The sequence below is a fragment of the Rhinoraja longicauda genome, chromosome 1 (genome assembly GCF_053455715.1).
Source record: "Rhinoraja longicauda isolate Sanriku21f chromosome 1, sRhiLon1.1, whole genome shotgun sequence".
In the NCBI taxonomy this organism is placed as follows: Eukaryota; Metazoa; Chordata; class Chondrichthyes; order Rajiformes; family Arhynchobatidae; genus Rhinoraja; species Rhinoraja longicauda.
The window spans coordinates 140,591,339-140,607,289 of record NC_135953.1 but is presented as its reverse complement, the minus strand read 5'-3'; the positions used below and the strand labels follow the sequence as shown (position 1 = coordinate 140,607,289).

The 15,951-nt window shown below is 46.4% G+C and overlaps 1 protein-coding gene across 1 annotated transcript in view; it reads left to right on the top strand.

Moving 5' to 3' along the window:
- The window catches only part of rchy1 (ring finger and CHY zinc finger domain containing 1), a 30,626-nt gene that overhangs the window by 3,817 nt on the left and 10,858 nt on the right, over positions 1-15,951 (top strand). The window contains exons 2-6 of the mRNA XM_078412911.1: positions 319-438; positions 2,898-3,013; positions 5,216-5,294; positions 11,181-11,225; positions 12,762-12,820. Coding sequence (XP_078269037.1) covers positions 319-438; positions 2,898-3,013; positions 5,216-5,294; positions 11,181-11,225; positions 12,762-12,820 — 419 coding nt within the window. The remainder of the gene's footprint in view (positions 1-318; positions 439-2,897; positions 3,014-5,215; positions 5,295-11,180; positions 11,226-12,761; positions 12,821-15,951) is intronic.

Below are 15,951 nucleotides of genomic sequence, written 5' to 3'. Positions count from 1 at the left end.
TATCTTGCACTAATGTCACTCCCTTTATCCTGTATCTGTACACTGTGGACAGCTTGATTGTGATCATGTATAGATGGACCTGCTGACTGGATAGCATGAACTACTATTTTTACAATCGTTGAACAATTGTAAATTGTCCCTGGTGTATAGGATAGTGCTAGTGTACGGGGTGATTGTTGGTTGGCGCAGACTCGGTGGGCCAAAGGGCCGGTTTCCGCGCTATGTCTTTAACTCAGACATCTTGGTCGACATGTTTCTGTGCCGTATCAATCTATGTCTATGACAGTAATTTGTAAAAGGTAATTTTTGATCTTCCAGGCGCCATGCTGTGGGAAGTTCTACATCTGCCGTCTGTGCCACGACGACGCGGAGAATCATCAGCTCGACCGCTTCAAGGTCACTCATGTTCAATGCGCAAAGTGTGAGACAGTGCAGAAGGTAGGTCTCAGCCTAGCAATTGCAGACGTTTTCACTGGAAACACTAGGCTGTGTCTTTGTTAATAACTCCACAGTGAAGTGGGTAAATGTAAAAATTGTCCCTAGTGGGTGTAGGATAGTGTTAATGTATGGGGATCGCTGGGCGGCACGGACTTGGAGGGCCGAAAAGGCCTGTTTCCGGCTGTATATATATGATATGATATGATATGAAGTTAACGTCACTTTCAGTTAATGCTTGCTTCCAGTTAAGGCCATTCGGTGACACAACCACAGGCACCTGCATTTAATCCTGACCTCCAGTGATTGCCTATGTCAGGTTTTGCATGTCCCCCCTTTCAACAAGTGGGTTTCCTCCGATTGATTCGGTTCCCTCCAGCTCGGAAACAGGCCCTTCGGCCCACCTTATCCATTGACATTCTAGGATTGTCCCATTTGCCTGCCTTGGATCTTTTTGATAGTATGTTTATTTTTGTAAATGTAAGCTAAAAATACGAACCGGCTTTGTGCTACACTGTTTTAACCGCACGTGCCACTAGATGCAAGGAAAAAGTGCTGGAGTAACTTCGCGGGTCAGACAGCATATCTGGAGAAAGTGGATAGATGACGTTTTTGGGCGAGACCCTTCCTCAGATTGATCAACGCCTTCAACAAATGCTCCCTTGCTTACCTGGAGATCTGTGCATGTCGATACAAGTGATTGCTTGCAATTTCAATGGCCACACGTGGTGAATATGACAGGCTCTGTCCTTCATAGACATTTGCTTCTGATTTCTGCAATGATGTTGCATTAGTTTAGTTTAGAGATACAGTGTGAAAACAGGCCCTTTGGCCCACCAAGTCCATGCCGACCACGATCATCCGTTCACCAGCTCTATCCTACACACTAGGATCAATTTTACTAGGAAAATAATTGCAGATGCTGGTACAAATCGAAGGTATCACAAAATGCTGGAGTAACTCAGCAGGTCAGGCAGCATCTAGGAGAGAAGGAATGGGTGACGTTTCGGGTCGAGACCCTTCTTCAGACTGAAGAAGGGTCTCGACCCGAAACGTCACCCATTCCTTCTCTCCTAGATGCTGCCTGACCTGCTGAATTACTCCAGCATTTTGTGATACCAGGGTCAATTTTACAATTTACAAAAGCCAATTAACATACTAACCTGCACTTCTGTGGGATTTGGGAGGAAACCGGAGCACCCAGCGAAAACTCACGAGGTCACAGCCAGAGCATACAAATTCTATACAGACAGTACCTGTAGTCAGGATCGAACCCGGGTCTCTGGTGCTGTAAGTCAGCAGCTTACCACTACACTACAGTGCTGTCCCAGTTATGTGGAAACATTTCCAAGACCACTTTGCTTGCCAATTTGCGAAGTAAATTTTAAATGGTTCTTTTGTTCCCGGTCAAAATAGTCTTACAACCAATTAGGTCTATGTAATGTAATTTGCGTTCGCAACACTTGTAACCTTTACATCCCCACTCTCTCCTTCCCTCCCTCCCCCACCCCACCTAGTTGTTGTACTAGTTTCATTGTCGTCCTGTTGAGTTTCACTGTCTGTGTAACTCATTATTACCTAGCCCACAGCCAGAAATGGACCATTGTGAGCTGCACTTTTCCTTGATCGTTGTTACCTTTTTGCGTATTTTTCATTCATTTGTTCTATATCTCTCTCTATATTACCATCTATATCTCTCATTTCCTATTCCCCTAACTCAGTCTGAAGAAGGGTCTTGACCCGAAACGTCACCTATTCCTTTTCTCCAGAGATGCTGGAGACTCACTGAGTTACTCCAACCTTTTGTGCCTATGTTTAGCGTTCCCGAATTCATCAGCTGCATTACATCCAATTCACTTTGTGAAAATGCACATAGCAGAACTGCCTGTATTTTCATAATATAATTATTTTGCACAGTAATTGCATCATATCGTTAGACTTTAGAGATACAGTGGGTAAACAGGCCTTTCAGACCATCGATCACCCTGTACACTAGAACTATCCTACACATTAGGGATAATTAACAATTTTAGCCAAAGCCTAATTAACCTACAAACCTGTGCACCTTTGAAGTGTGGGAGGAGACCGGAGCACCCGGAGTAAACCCACGTGGTCACGGGGAGAATGTACAAACTCCATACAGACAGCACCCGTAGTCAGGATCGAACCCGGGTCTCTGGCGCTGTGAGGCAGCAATTCTACCGCTGTGCAACTGTGCCGCCCCAATATCACTGCAGCTCAGGGCAGGAACTGATTGTGAATGATCAGCCGTGATCATATAGAATGGCGGTGCTGGCTCGAAGGGCCGAATGGCCTACTCCTGCACCTATTGTCTATCGTCTATTCATGTTCCCCAGAGTTGCTGTCTGACCCGCTGAGTTACTCCAGCACTTTCTTTTTTTTTGTAAACCAGCATCTGAAGTTCCTTGTTTCTATTCTGTTTCAATGCATTTTCACTGCAGGTTCAAAAGAGCTGTGAAAGCTGTCAAACAGAGTTTGGGGAATATTACTGTGACACCTGTCATCTGTTTGACGTGGACAAGAAACAATATCACTGTCTGTCCTGTGGCATTTGCAGGCGAGTATTCAGAGGGCCTTCTTAGTGCTTATTTTTTAAATCCTTTATTCTTACACTAATGTGTGCTGATCGAAGTAACTTTAACTTGATTTTGTTTAAATTAGAGCTGGGAGCAGGGAATACATTGATAATTGATTGCATATTAAAAATACAGTCAGTGGTTGCAGCGGTGCAAATTGTAAGTAGCTAACATTTTTTTACACAATTTGTTGTTTATGACCCAGATAAAAATGGCTCTAAAGGGAAGTGGAAAGTTGCAAACAAAGGATTCTATATAAAAATAAGCTGTTGTTTCATAAAAAATAGGTGCAGGAGGAGGCCATTTGGCCCTTCGAGCCAGCACCACCATTCATTCTGATCATGGCTGATCATCCACAATCAGTAACCCGTGCCTGCCTTCTCCCCATATCCCTTGATTCCACTAGCCCCCAGAGCTCTAACTCTCTTTTAAATTCATCCAGTGATTTGGCCTCCACTGCCCTCTGTGGCAGAGAATTCCACAAATTCACAACTCTCTGGGTGAAAAAGTTTTTCCTCGCCTCAGTTTTAAATGGCCTCCCCTTTATTCTTAGACCGTGGCCCCTGGTTCTGGACTCCCCCAACATTGGGAACATTTTTCCTGCATCTAGCTTGTCCAGTCCTTTCATACTTGTGTATGTCTTTATAAGATCCCCCCTCATCCTTCTCAACTCCAGTGAATAAAGTTTAAATTATCAGTTGATTATCTCATTAAGTAATGCAGTTTCTCAAAGAAAGTTTGGTACTGAGCCACTTAAAGGAGATAATCAAAATCTTGTGAGGAGGTTAGCCAATTCTCGGTGACATCGCCCTGTAACCACGTTAGTGTTTGCTAGTGGTGCCATCCGCACGTCTCTCACTAATGTTCCTTCAGTCTGCCTGACTTGACACACAAACCTTTTGCGGACTTTATCTGACTAGATCTGACTGTTACCGCATGCTCAGGGAAACATCACCAAAAGGCAGCACTTCTGTCATTGCCGGTGCCATTTTTAGACCAAAACGTTGCTTATATGGGTACAACATAGGGAAAGATCGGGTCCACCAAAGGTTTTCAGGCAACTGGTGGTCTGGCATTCCTTTAATCTGGACAAATCTATGAGAGCACATTTGAAGTCCCCCCCGTCTCCGTCCCCCCCCTCCCCCTGGAAAATGTTGCGCCCAGGCAGGGTGAGGGGGCCAATCTTGACCTCATCGAACGTCCGCGGCTGGACTTCCAACCCGCGGGTTTAATTTGCCCCCTGCATCCGGGGCTGTGGAACTCCGGCCCAGCCAGAGCTGGCAGATCCATTCCCATAACCGCCGTCTGAGACTGACTTTGTGGGCCGGCATCTCGGCTCCCCAGTTGTGCTACCACCGTTCATTTTCCCTCGGAGGCCGTTATCTCTGTTGGTGCAGCAAAACGGATAATCAAGGGAGGATCTGGAACCAAGCGTGCCGGGAAATCGGTGGTGACCTGCACTACTTAGATGAACGGTTTATTTCTCCAGGTATTTATTCACAAAATGCTGGAGTAACTCAGCAGGCAGCATCTCGGGAGAGAAGGAATGGGCGACGTTTCGGGTCGAGACCCTTCTTCATACTGATCTCCACGTAATTTTGAAGTATAGGCACTATTTGTTTGATGGGTTGAAAGATACAGCATGGAAACAGCCCACCTTCAGCCCACCGTGTCCACGCTGACCGGCGATCATCTGTTCACACGAGTTCTACATTATCTCACTTTCTCATGCACTCGCCACACACGAGGAACAATTTACAGAGGGCCAATTAACCTACAAACCCGCACGTCTGTAGGATGTAGGAGGAAGCTTTCACACCCAGAGGAAAGCCACTCGGTCGTTCACACTCTGAACCCTTTACCTGCTGCTCCACAGTGCCGCACGATGCAATGCAGAAGATTCAGTGTCAAATTAAAGATTACGATCACATTGTTTGTATCTGTTTATTGATCATGCCAGTTCATAGCAGTGTCGATTGGGAGGAATATTAGCCCCAGCATACTGGGGAGCACTGCTATTTTCAAACCAACACCTCTGGATATTTTCATTGACCCGTGAGGCAATGGGGCATTGGTGTAATATGTCATGTAAAATGTGGAACTCCCTCTGCACAGGCTCATCAGTGTGCACACCTCGAAACCTGATGAATGTTATGTCACATTCTGTTAATTTTCCGTTGCAGGATTGGACCAGAAGATAACTTTTTCCACTGTGTGAAGTGTAACTTGTGTCTCGCTACTCATCTCCGTGGGAAGCACAAGGTAGGTAAGACTTGGTTTACGAGTCCATTGGGCCTCAATAGGTCTCTTATCCTTTAAGCTCTAGTTTATTCATAAGTTCATGTTCTCGGAGCAGAATTAGGCCATTCGGCCCATCATGTCTACTCCGCCATTCAATCATCCTTCCCTCTCAACCCCATTCTCCTGCCTTCTCCCCATAACCCCAGACACCCTCACTAATCAAGCATCTGTCAATGTTCGCCTTAAAAATATCCTTTGCTTTCACCTCTACATCTGTCTGTGGCAATGAATTGCACAGATTAACCACTCTCTGACTAAAGGAATTCCTCCTCATCTTCTTTCTCGAGGTGTCCTTTCATTCTGAGGCTGCCTCGAGTCCTAGGCTCTCCCACTAGTGGAAACATATATATTCACTATCCAGACCTCTCACTATTCGGTAAGTTTCAACGAGGTCCCCTCTTATCCGTCTAAACTCCAGCGAGTACAGGCCCAGTATCTTCAAACGCTCATCATAGGTTAACCCAATTGTCAGGTGCATAACTGCGGTGAGCCAATGGTACAAGAAAATCTTGCTTGCAGCAGCGTCACAGGCCTCAGACAAACACACAAAAACAACTTGTTCATAGATAACGCACAAACGTCAAAACGAAAGACTGTGGAAAAAGATACGACATTAGTGCTAAACACGTGAATGAAAGAAAACTGCAGATGCTGGTTTAAATCGAAGGTAGACATAAAATGCTGGAGTAACTCAGCGGGTCAGGCAGCATCTCTGGAGAGAAGGAACGGGTGACGTTTCGGGTCAGTCTGAAGAATGGTCTCGACCCGAAACATCACCCATTCCTTCTCTCCAGAGATGCTGCCTGAGTTACTCCAGCATTTTGTGTCTACCTTAGTGCTAAACATAATTAGGAAAGCAACAAGCTCCCAGTAGTGCAAGAAGTGGTCCATAGTGTTCCATTGCCGAGGTAGGATCAGGGTTGTGCTGGTCGGTTCTAGAACCTGATGGTTGTAGGAAAGTAGCTGTTCCTGTACCTAGTGGTGTGGGACCTCCTGCCTGACGGTAGCAGTGTGAAGAGGGCACGGCCCGGATGGTGGGGATCGTTGATGACAGATGCCGCCTTCTTGGGGCAGCGCCTGGCGTAGATGCTTTCGATGGTGGGGAGGGCCGTGCCCGCGATGGACCGGGCTGAGACCACCACTCTCTGCATCCTCCTGTGTTTCTGTCCGTTGGAAATGCCGAACCAGGTCGTGATGCAACCAGTCAGGATACTTTGTACAGTGCATCTGCAGAGGTTTGTGAGATTATTTGGTGACATGTCGAATCTCTACTCTTTCTGGGTGGAGAAGCGTACTTACGCTTGGAATGTTTCACTCATTGGATAGAAATTTGCAGTCTGGGCTCAAGAGGGCACCAAAGCCACATGTTAGAAGCCAAAAGTCAGATGAAAATATATTTTTAGAAAGGAGATGAGGAGGAATTTCTTTAGTCAAAGGGTGGTGAATCTGTGGAATTCACTGTCCCAAACGGCTGTGGACGTCAAGTCAATTGGTATTTTTACGGTGTAAATTGACAAATTCTTGATTAGTACGGGTGTCAGGGGTTATGGGGAGAAGACAGGAGAATGGGGTTGGGAGGGAAAGATAGATCAGCCAGGATTAAATGGCGGAGTAGACTTGATGGGCCGAATGGCCTAATTCTACTTCTATAACTTATGAACTTTAGATAAAATAATACAATTCCATTAAAAGCCAGATTGTTGTAAAGTTGATAGGAGATACAAGGAACTGCAGATGTTTGTTTACAGAAGAAGATACAAAGTACGGAAGTAACTCAGCAGGTCAGGCAGCATCTCTGGAGGACACGGAAATACATGTTCTCAAGAGATGCTGCTTGCCCCCCCGCTGAGTTTCTCCAGCCCATTGTGTCTTTTGGTTGTTGTAAAATTGATAGGAGATGGAAGGGTTTACAAAAGAAGATACAAAGTGCTGAAGCAGGCAGCCGGTCCTTCACAGTCACAGCCCTCCCCTCTGTCGAAAACATCTACATGACCTGCTGAGTTACTCTAGCACTTAGTGTCTTCTATTGTGGTGAAGTTGTCATTTAAGGAGCTCAGGTAAGTGTTTGAAAAATGTATTGATTGGATTGAATTCGGGACTCGGAGGATGAATAACAAATCAGTTGTACTGGAACAGATGCAAAAGGCTGGAGTAACTCAGCGGGTCAGGCAGCATCTCTGGAGAAAAGGAATAAGCTTTGGGTCGAGACCCTTCTTCAGACAGTCAGGGGAAAGGGGAACGATAGATATAGACGGTACTGAGGAGAAATGAATGGAAGATATGCAGAAAAGCAACGATAGTCAAGGAAATGTGGGGCATTGTTGGCTGTGGGAAAGGTGACAACTAGTATACAGACAGAGGAACTCCACAGAATGACAGTAAAATGTCCGCCATGACGAGGAGCTTTTCTTCCGTCGCCTCCGCCTCCATGCCTTTTTTTATGCAAAGGAGTCCTCACCTCATCTCCCCTCTTGGACTCCCCAGAACGGCCCCCTACCCTCTTTAGACTTTTTTATTTCTCACTGTCGGCGTGACATTGACCGTCTCAACTTTTCCATTCCCCTGACCTACTCCAACCTCACCCCCACTGAACGTACAGCCCTCTGCTCACTCTGCAGCAACCCCGACATTATCATCAAACCCACCGACAAGGGAGGTGCCGTGGTAGTCTGGCGAGCTGACCTCTACTGCACTGAGGCTAGGCGACAGCTCTCGGACACCTCCTACTTATCCTTGGACCATGACCCCACAGATGACCATCTGGCCAAAATCTCACAGACCATTTCTGATTTTATCACTTCCGGTTGTCTGCCCTCCATAGCTTCCAACATTATCGTTTCCCAGCCCTGCACGGCACGGTTTTACCTTCTCCCCAAAATCCACAAACACAACTGCCCTGGCAGACCCATTGTTTCTGCCTGCTCCTGTCCCACTGAATTCATTTCCAAATACCTCTACTCTATCCTATCCTGCCTGGTCCAATCCCTCCCTACCTCTGTCCAAGACACCTCACACGCCTTTTGTCTCATCAATGACTTCAGTTTTACAGGCCCCCTCACCTTTCTATGGAAGTTCAGTCACTGTACACCTTCATCCCCCACCAGGAAGATGTTAAAGCCCTTCATTTCTTCCTCGACCCCAGATCCAGCCAATTTCTCTCTACCAACACTCTCCTCCACCTAGCGGAGCTGGTCCTCATTCTTAACAACTTCTCCTTCCACTCCTCCCACCCCCTCCAAATCCAAGGCATAGCCATGGGCACTTGTTTGGGCCACAGCTATGCCCGCCTCTTTGTAGAGTACGTTGAGCGTACCAGGCGTACACTGGCCCTATCCCCAAACTCTTCTCTCCGCTACATTGATGACTGCATCGGTGCTACCTCCTGCACCCATGCAGAACTCACAAACTTCATTAACTTCACTACTAATTTCCATCCTTTTCTCAAATTCACTTGGAGTATCTCCAACATCGTACCGTTCATGATCTCACCGTCTCCATCGTAGGAGATAGACTATCAACTGACATCTAGTATAAATCTACTGACTCCCACATCTATCTAGACTACACTTCTTCCAACTCTGCCTCCTGCAAAAACTCTATCCCCTACTCCCAATTCCTCCATCTACGCAACATCTGCGCCCAAGATGAAGTGTTCCATACCAGGACAACTGAGGTCTTCATTCTTTAGGGAAAGGGGAATCCCCTCTTCCATCATAGATGAGGCCCTCACAAAGGTCTCCTCGATATCCTGCAGCTCCACTCTTGCTCCCCCCCCCCCAGTTGCAAAAGGGACAGAGTCCCCCTCTAGTCCTTACATTTTCGCAAGCTTCCAATGGGATCCCACAACTATCCACATCTTCCCATCTCCACCCCTTTCCGTTTTCCGCAGAGACCGTTCCCTCCGCAACTCCCTTGTCAACTCATCCCTTCCCACCTAAACCACCCCCTCCCCTGCAGAAGATGCAACACCTGTCCCTATACCTCCCCCCTCAACTCCGTCCAAGGACCCCAACAGTCCTTTCAGGTGAGGCAGAGGTTCACTTGCCCCTCCTCCTGCTGTTCCAGGTGTGGACTCCTATATACTGGTGATACCAAGTGCAGGCTTGGTGATCGTTTCGCTGATCGTTCCACCTCCACTCAGTCCGCTTAAATCTACCTGATCTCCCGGTTGCTAAATACTTTAACTTCCCCTCCCATTCCCATACTAACCTTCCTGTCCTGGGCTTCCTCCACTGTCAGAGTGAGGCCCACCGTAAATTGGAGGAACAGCACCTCATATTTCACTTGGGCAGCTTATAACACAGTGGTATGAATATCAACTTCTCTAACATCAAGTAACCCTTACTTTCCCTCTCTCCATCCCTCCTCCTTCCTAGTTCTCCGACCATTCTGACTGCCCTCCCGATTAAATTTTATCTTTGTATGCTTCATTTTCACCTTCCCCTAGCTAACAACGATCTAATCAACATTTTCCTTGATCTTCGGCCCCTGTGAACTGTCGTTTTCCCACCTTACCCTTCCATATCATTCTATCAACCTCTCCCTTGGCTGAGTTTGAAGAAGGGTCACGACCCAAAACGTCGCCCATTCCTTCTCTCCAGAGATGCTGCCTGACCCGCTGAGATACTCCAGCATTTTGTGTCGTATGACAGTAAAACACCTATCCATTGGTCAGACCTGTGGTCACTGTATATGGCTCGATTGTAATCATGTATAGACTTTCTGCTGACTGGATAGCGTGCAACAAACCAAAAGTTTTACACTATACCTCAGTACACGTGACAATAACCTAAACTAAAGTAAACATTTGCAGTACTGGGCCTGCAGCTTGGGTCTTGGTGATTCAGGTGCTCATGTGGCTATAGAAATGTTGTGAGAGTTTTGCCCCCACCATTCCCTCAGGCTGTGCCTTCCAGATTCCACCTCCTCTCTGCGTCCTCCATTCTTCTAGTATTGAACCTTTGTTTCCTCTGTCCTGCATTGCTAAAACAGCCAGCCATACACTGGAGTTCTCTGCCTTCAGAATCTGGACAGCGATCCATTTCTTCCGTTGTGATTTGTCATTGCTCTTGACTCACCTCTTCCCCCTAATGTTCAGTCTCCTGTCACGTAAATGTCATGGAGTCAAACAGCATGCAAATAGGCCCTTCGGTTCAACTTGCCCATACCGACCAACGTGTCCCATCTACACTGGTCCCACCTGCCTGCGTTTGGTCCTTTCCCCTCTAAAACTATCCTATCCATATACCTATCCAAATGTTTCTTCGATGTTATGATAGCACCTGCCTCTACCTCCTCTGGCTGCTCGTTCCACATTTCCACCATCCTTTGTGTAAAAAAAAGTTCCCCTTGGATTCCTATTAAATCTTTCTCCCCTCTCCTTAAACGTATGCTCTCGATTCCCCTACTCTGGGGAAAATACTCTGTGTGTTTACCCTGTCTATTCCCCTCATGATTTTGTTCACCATTACAAGATAACTCCTTATGCTCCTGCAGTCCAAGGAATAAAGTTATAGCCTGCTCAACCTCTCCTTGTATCTCAGGCCTTCGAGTCCTGGCAACGTTCTTGTAAATCTTCTCTGCACTCTTTCCAGCTTGACATCTTTCCTATAACTGGTGACCAAAACATAAAGGTTGGTACACATGGAAAGAAATTGAACCAGTACTTCAATCTGGTCTGGGGTTCATAGCAAAGTGTTGTTAGTCTTTATTAAATGCTGGAGTCAGTCAGTAATCCTTGGAATTGATCAAAGTATTTATCCTTGGTATGTTTAACCTTTCCCTGCAGTTAATTGCTTTACAATTAATGGCATTTGAACTCTGACTCTGGGCTTCTTTCCCCTTCAGTGTGTTGAAAATGTTTCACGACAGAATTGTCCAGTGTGCATGGAGGTAAGATCAAAGTCTTTGTTGAAGATGGACCTGCCGTTCGGTCTGCTAGCTACGAATATTTTCTACATTTCAGATCTGAGCACTGGGCACTTAATCATAGCCATTCCGTATACAATTGATGAATTAACGCAACTGATCTCCCGTTGGCCCAGCACTTTAACTCCCCCTCCCATTCCCAGTCTGACCTCTCTGTCATGGGCCTCCTCCAGTGCCATGGTGAGGCCCGCCGGAAGTTGGAGGAGCAGCACCTCATATTTCGCCTGGGCAGTTTGCGGCCCGGTGGTATGAACGTCGACTTCTCCAACTTCAGATAGCTCCTCTGTCCCTCCCTTCCCCTCCTCCTTCCCAGATCTCCCTATATCCTTCCTTTGTCCCACCCCTGACATCAGTCTGAAGAAGGGTCTCGACCCGAAACGTCACCCATTCCTTCTCTCCCGAGATGCTGCCTGACCTGCTGAGTTACTCCAGCATTTTGTGAATAAATCGATTTGTACCAGCATCTGCAGTTATTTTCTTATACTGATGAATTAAGCAGTTGGGCCTAAGGCATAAATGTTGTTTATGATTTGTGTACCTTCTAAAACCTTCTGTTTTAGTTTAGTTTACAGGCACCGTGTGGGAACAGGCCCTTCAGCCCACCGAGTCCAAGCTGACCACCAATCGCCCGTTCACACCAGTTCTATGTTATCCCACTTTCTCATGCACAACTGATGTGCCGTAGAAAGCATTTTATCACGATGCATCACAGCTTGGTTTGGGAACAGCTCCATCCAAGACCGCAAGAAATTGCAGCAAATTGTGGACGCAGCCCAGACCATCACACAAACCAACCTCCCTTCCGTTGACTCCATTTATACCTCACGCTGCCTCGGCAAGGCCAGCAGCATAATCAAGGACCAGTCACATGCTGGTCACACCCTCTTCTCCCCTCTCCCATTGGGCAAAATGTATTGAAGTGTGATAACACATCGCTCCAGATTCAGGGACAGTTTCTTCCCAGCTGTTATCAGGCAACTAAACCATCCTACCAACATCTAAAGAGCAGTCCTGAACTACTATCTATCACACTGGAGACTCTCAGACTATCTTTGATCAGATTTTACTGGCTTTATCTTGCACTAAATGTTATTTAAGTTATTCCCTTTATCATGTATCTGTACACTGTGAATAGCTCGATGGTTATCATGTATTGTCTTTCCGCTGACTGGTTAGCACGAAACAAAAGCTTTTCACTGTACCTCGGTACACGTGACAATAAACTAAACTCAAACTCCTTTTGCACTAGGTACAATTTATAGGGGGGCAACTAACCTACAAATCTTGGGATGTGGGAGGGAAGCGGAACACCTCGGGGAAGCCCACGTGGTCACAGGAAGAATGTGAAAACTCCACACACGAGTCCAAAATTGAAACTGGGTCTCTGGTGCTGAGGCAGCAGCTGTGCCACCCCTAGACAGGACATTTGGGAATTTTAGTCCTTACACTTTACCCTTTGTGTTGTAATTCTCCTGACTCTCTCATTTTTTACTGTATCAGGACATTCACACTTCCCGCATTGGAGCTCATGTGCTGGACTGTGGCCATCTTCTTCACAAGTAGGTGAACTAACTTCTAATTTTAACTAAGTGGTGATTTGAGCAGAGGTGTATTCTGCTCTGGGGTCCTGTGTGACCTACATCCATTCATTAAACTGGTTTGTTAATGACAGAGTATGGGAACAGGCCATTTGGCCCGCCCTGTCCAAGCAACCAAGCTGGCATTCCTGGCCGGTTCCATTTGTCTGCATTTGGCCCATATCCCTCTCTGAGTTACTCCAGCGTTTTGCACATGGCCTTGGTGAGACCACACCTGGAGTATTGTGTGCAGTTTTGGTCTCCAAATGTGAGGAAGGACATTCTTGCTATTGAGGGAGTGCAGTGTAGGTTCACGAGGTTAATTCCCGGGATGGCGGGACTGTCATATGTTGAAAGAATGGAGCGACTGGGCTTGTATACACTGGAGTTTAGAAGGATGAGAGGGGATCTTATTGAAACATATAAGATTATTAAGGGATTGGACACGCTGGAGGCAGGAAACATGTTCCCGATGTTCGGGGAGTCCAGAACCAGGGGCCGATTAAGAATAAGGGGTAGGCCATTTAGAACGGAGATGAGGAGAAACTTTTCACCCCGAGAGTTGTGAAGCTGTGGAATTCTCTGCCTCAGAAGGCAGTGGAGACCGATTCTCTGGATGCTTTCAAGAGAGTTAGATAGAGCTCTTAAAGATAGCAGAGTCAAGGGATAGGAGGAGAAGGCAGGAACGGGGTACTGATTGTGGATGATCAGCCGTGATCACAGTGAATGGCGGTGCTGGCTGGAAGGGCCAAATGGCCTCCTCCTGCACCTATTGTCTATCTTCCTTCCAATTGTTATATCTGTCTAATTGTTTTGTTTTGAAGATGTGATTGGATCTGTTTTTATAGCTACCTCTGGGAGCTCATTCCAGAAGCGGACTACCCTCTGAAAACGTTGTCCCTAAGCTCTCGCTGAAATCTCCCCTCTCACCTTAAGTCTATGTCCTCTAGTTTTGGAATCCACTACCCTGGGTAGAGCGTTCAGTTTATCATGATCTTGTACTCCTCAATAAGGTCACCCCTCAGCCTCCAACACACCAAAGAGAAAAGTCCCAGCCTATCCAAACTCCTGCCTGACTACCTGTGGTTCTATCCCCAAACAAGATGCAAGGTGCTAGAGAAACAGCGGCTCAGGCAACACCTCTGGAGAACATGGATAGATCACGTTTCGGATTGGGACTCTTCTTCAAAGAATGGTCCCTGCCCAAGACGTCACCTATCCATGTTCTCCGGAGTTGCTGTCTGACCTGCTGAGTTACTCCAGTACTTTGTGTCTTTTTATGTAAGCCAGCATCTGCAGTTCCTTGTTTCGACATCTGTGGCTCTAACGCTCCTGATCTGAATTCTACAATGGAATTCCTTGTATGAATGTGACTTGCCTCAATGACTGCAGCCTTAATTGGGCACTTTGGTGTGACTATGCAGCTGAAATTCCTTGCTATTTTCCTCTCAACTTAGTTGAACTATTAGAAGTGTGTTAGGAATGAAGTGTATGAATTGAATGTTCCATATCGGGAAACTCAGATAAACTCTGAAGCTCATAATTTGGATTCAGATTGCTGCTTAAGGCAAGAATCTAGGACAGGGTACAATCTAGTGGAATGGAATTCAAGTTTATGATCTGTTGTGTGCAGGGAGAGAGAAATTACAGGCTAGAATTTGTCAGAGTTATGTTCTGTGTAACTTTGTCCTCACTAATAGAGTCATAAAATGTTATTCAGTAATCTGATAACAGCGTGGAAAAAGCAGTTGCTGATCTGATGATACTTCCTTTCAAGCTTTTGTATTTTCTGCCCGATGGGAGAAAGGAGAAGAGGGACTTCACTGCTTTCCCTTGTATTTATTCACAAAATGTTGGAGTAACTCAGCAGGTCAGGCAGCATCTCAGGAGAGAAGGAATGGGCGACGTTTCAGGGGTCAAGACCCTTCTTCAGACTGAAGAAGGGTCTCGACCCGAAACGTCACCCATTCCTTCTCTCCTGAGATGCTGCCTGACCTGCTGAGTTACTCCAGCATTTTGTGTATAAATACCTTCGATTTGTACCAGCATCTGCAGTTATTTTCTTATACTGCTTTCCCTTGGGCAGCGTGAAGTGTAGATGGAATCGATGGTGGGAGTCTGGTCAGTATAATGGATTGGGCGACAACTACAACTCTCTGCAATTTCTTGGGCAGAGCTGTTGCCAAACCAAGTTGTGGTAAACCCTGACAGGATGCTTCCCAAAGTAGGGACGAAGTTCCAATTATTTGAAGGTATAGTTCAAGCAGAGTGTCAAACCCGTGGTTCAGTTTCACCTGGAGTTTTATGCTCAGTTCCGAGTCACACATTCACACAATGTGGAAGCAGGCCCTTCGGCCCAACTTGTCCACACCGACCAGCGTGCTCCATCTACACTCGTCACGCCTGCCTGCATTTGGCCCATATCCCTCTAAACCTATCCTATCCTGTCTAAATGTATCCTAGATGTTGTTATAGTACCTGCCTCCACTATCCCCTCTGGCAACTCGTTCCATATACCTACCACCCTTTGTGTAAAAAAAAATGTTACCCCTCAGGTACCTATTAAATCTTCCTCCCGCCTCTCCTTAAACCTCTGTCCTGTGGTTCTTGATTCTCCTACTCTGTGCAAAATACTCTGTGCTGCAGATTTGGAAAGATGCCAAGGCCTTGGGAAGGTTGCATGGGAAATTGGACAGGATGGCTCAGCAATGAACATCCATTTATATAGAGAGGCTTGTGCTATTTTCCTTGAGAGATCATTTAATGAAGAGGACAAATAGAGCAGACAAGAAGACGGGAATACTTTTACATAATGAGTTGTGGAGTTTTGGAATGCGCTCTTTAACATGGTGCTGGATGTGGATTTGGGAACTGTTTAAGGGGAATTGGGGAAGTACAGTACTCATTATAATAGACTGTAGTGGAGGGAGGGAGGGGGGATGGTGTCTGTTATTGCCGATTGACCGCTGTAATCGAGTAAGATATTGTATAGGAAAATAACTGCAGATGCTGGTACAAATCGAAGGTATCACAAAATGCTGGAGTAACTCAGCAGGTCAGGCAGCATCTAGGAGAGAAGGAATGGGTGACGTTTCAGGTCGAGACCCTTCTTC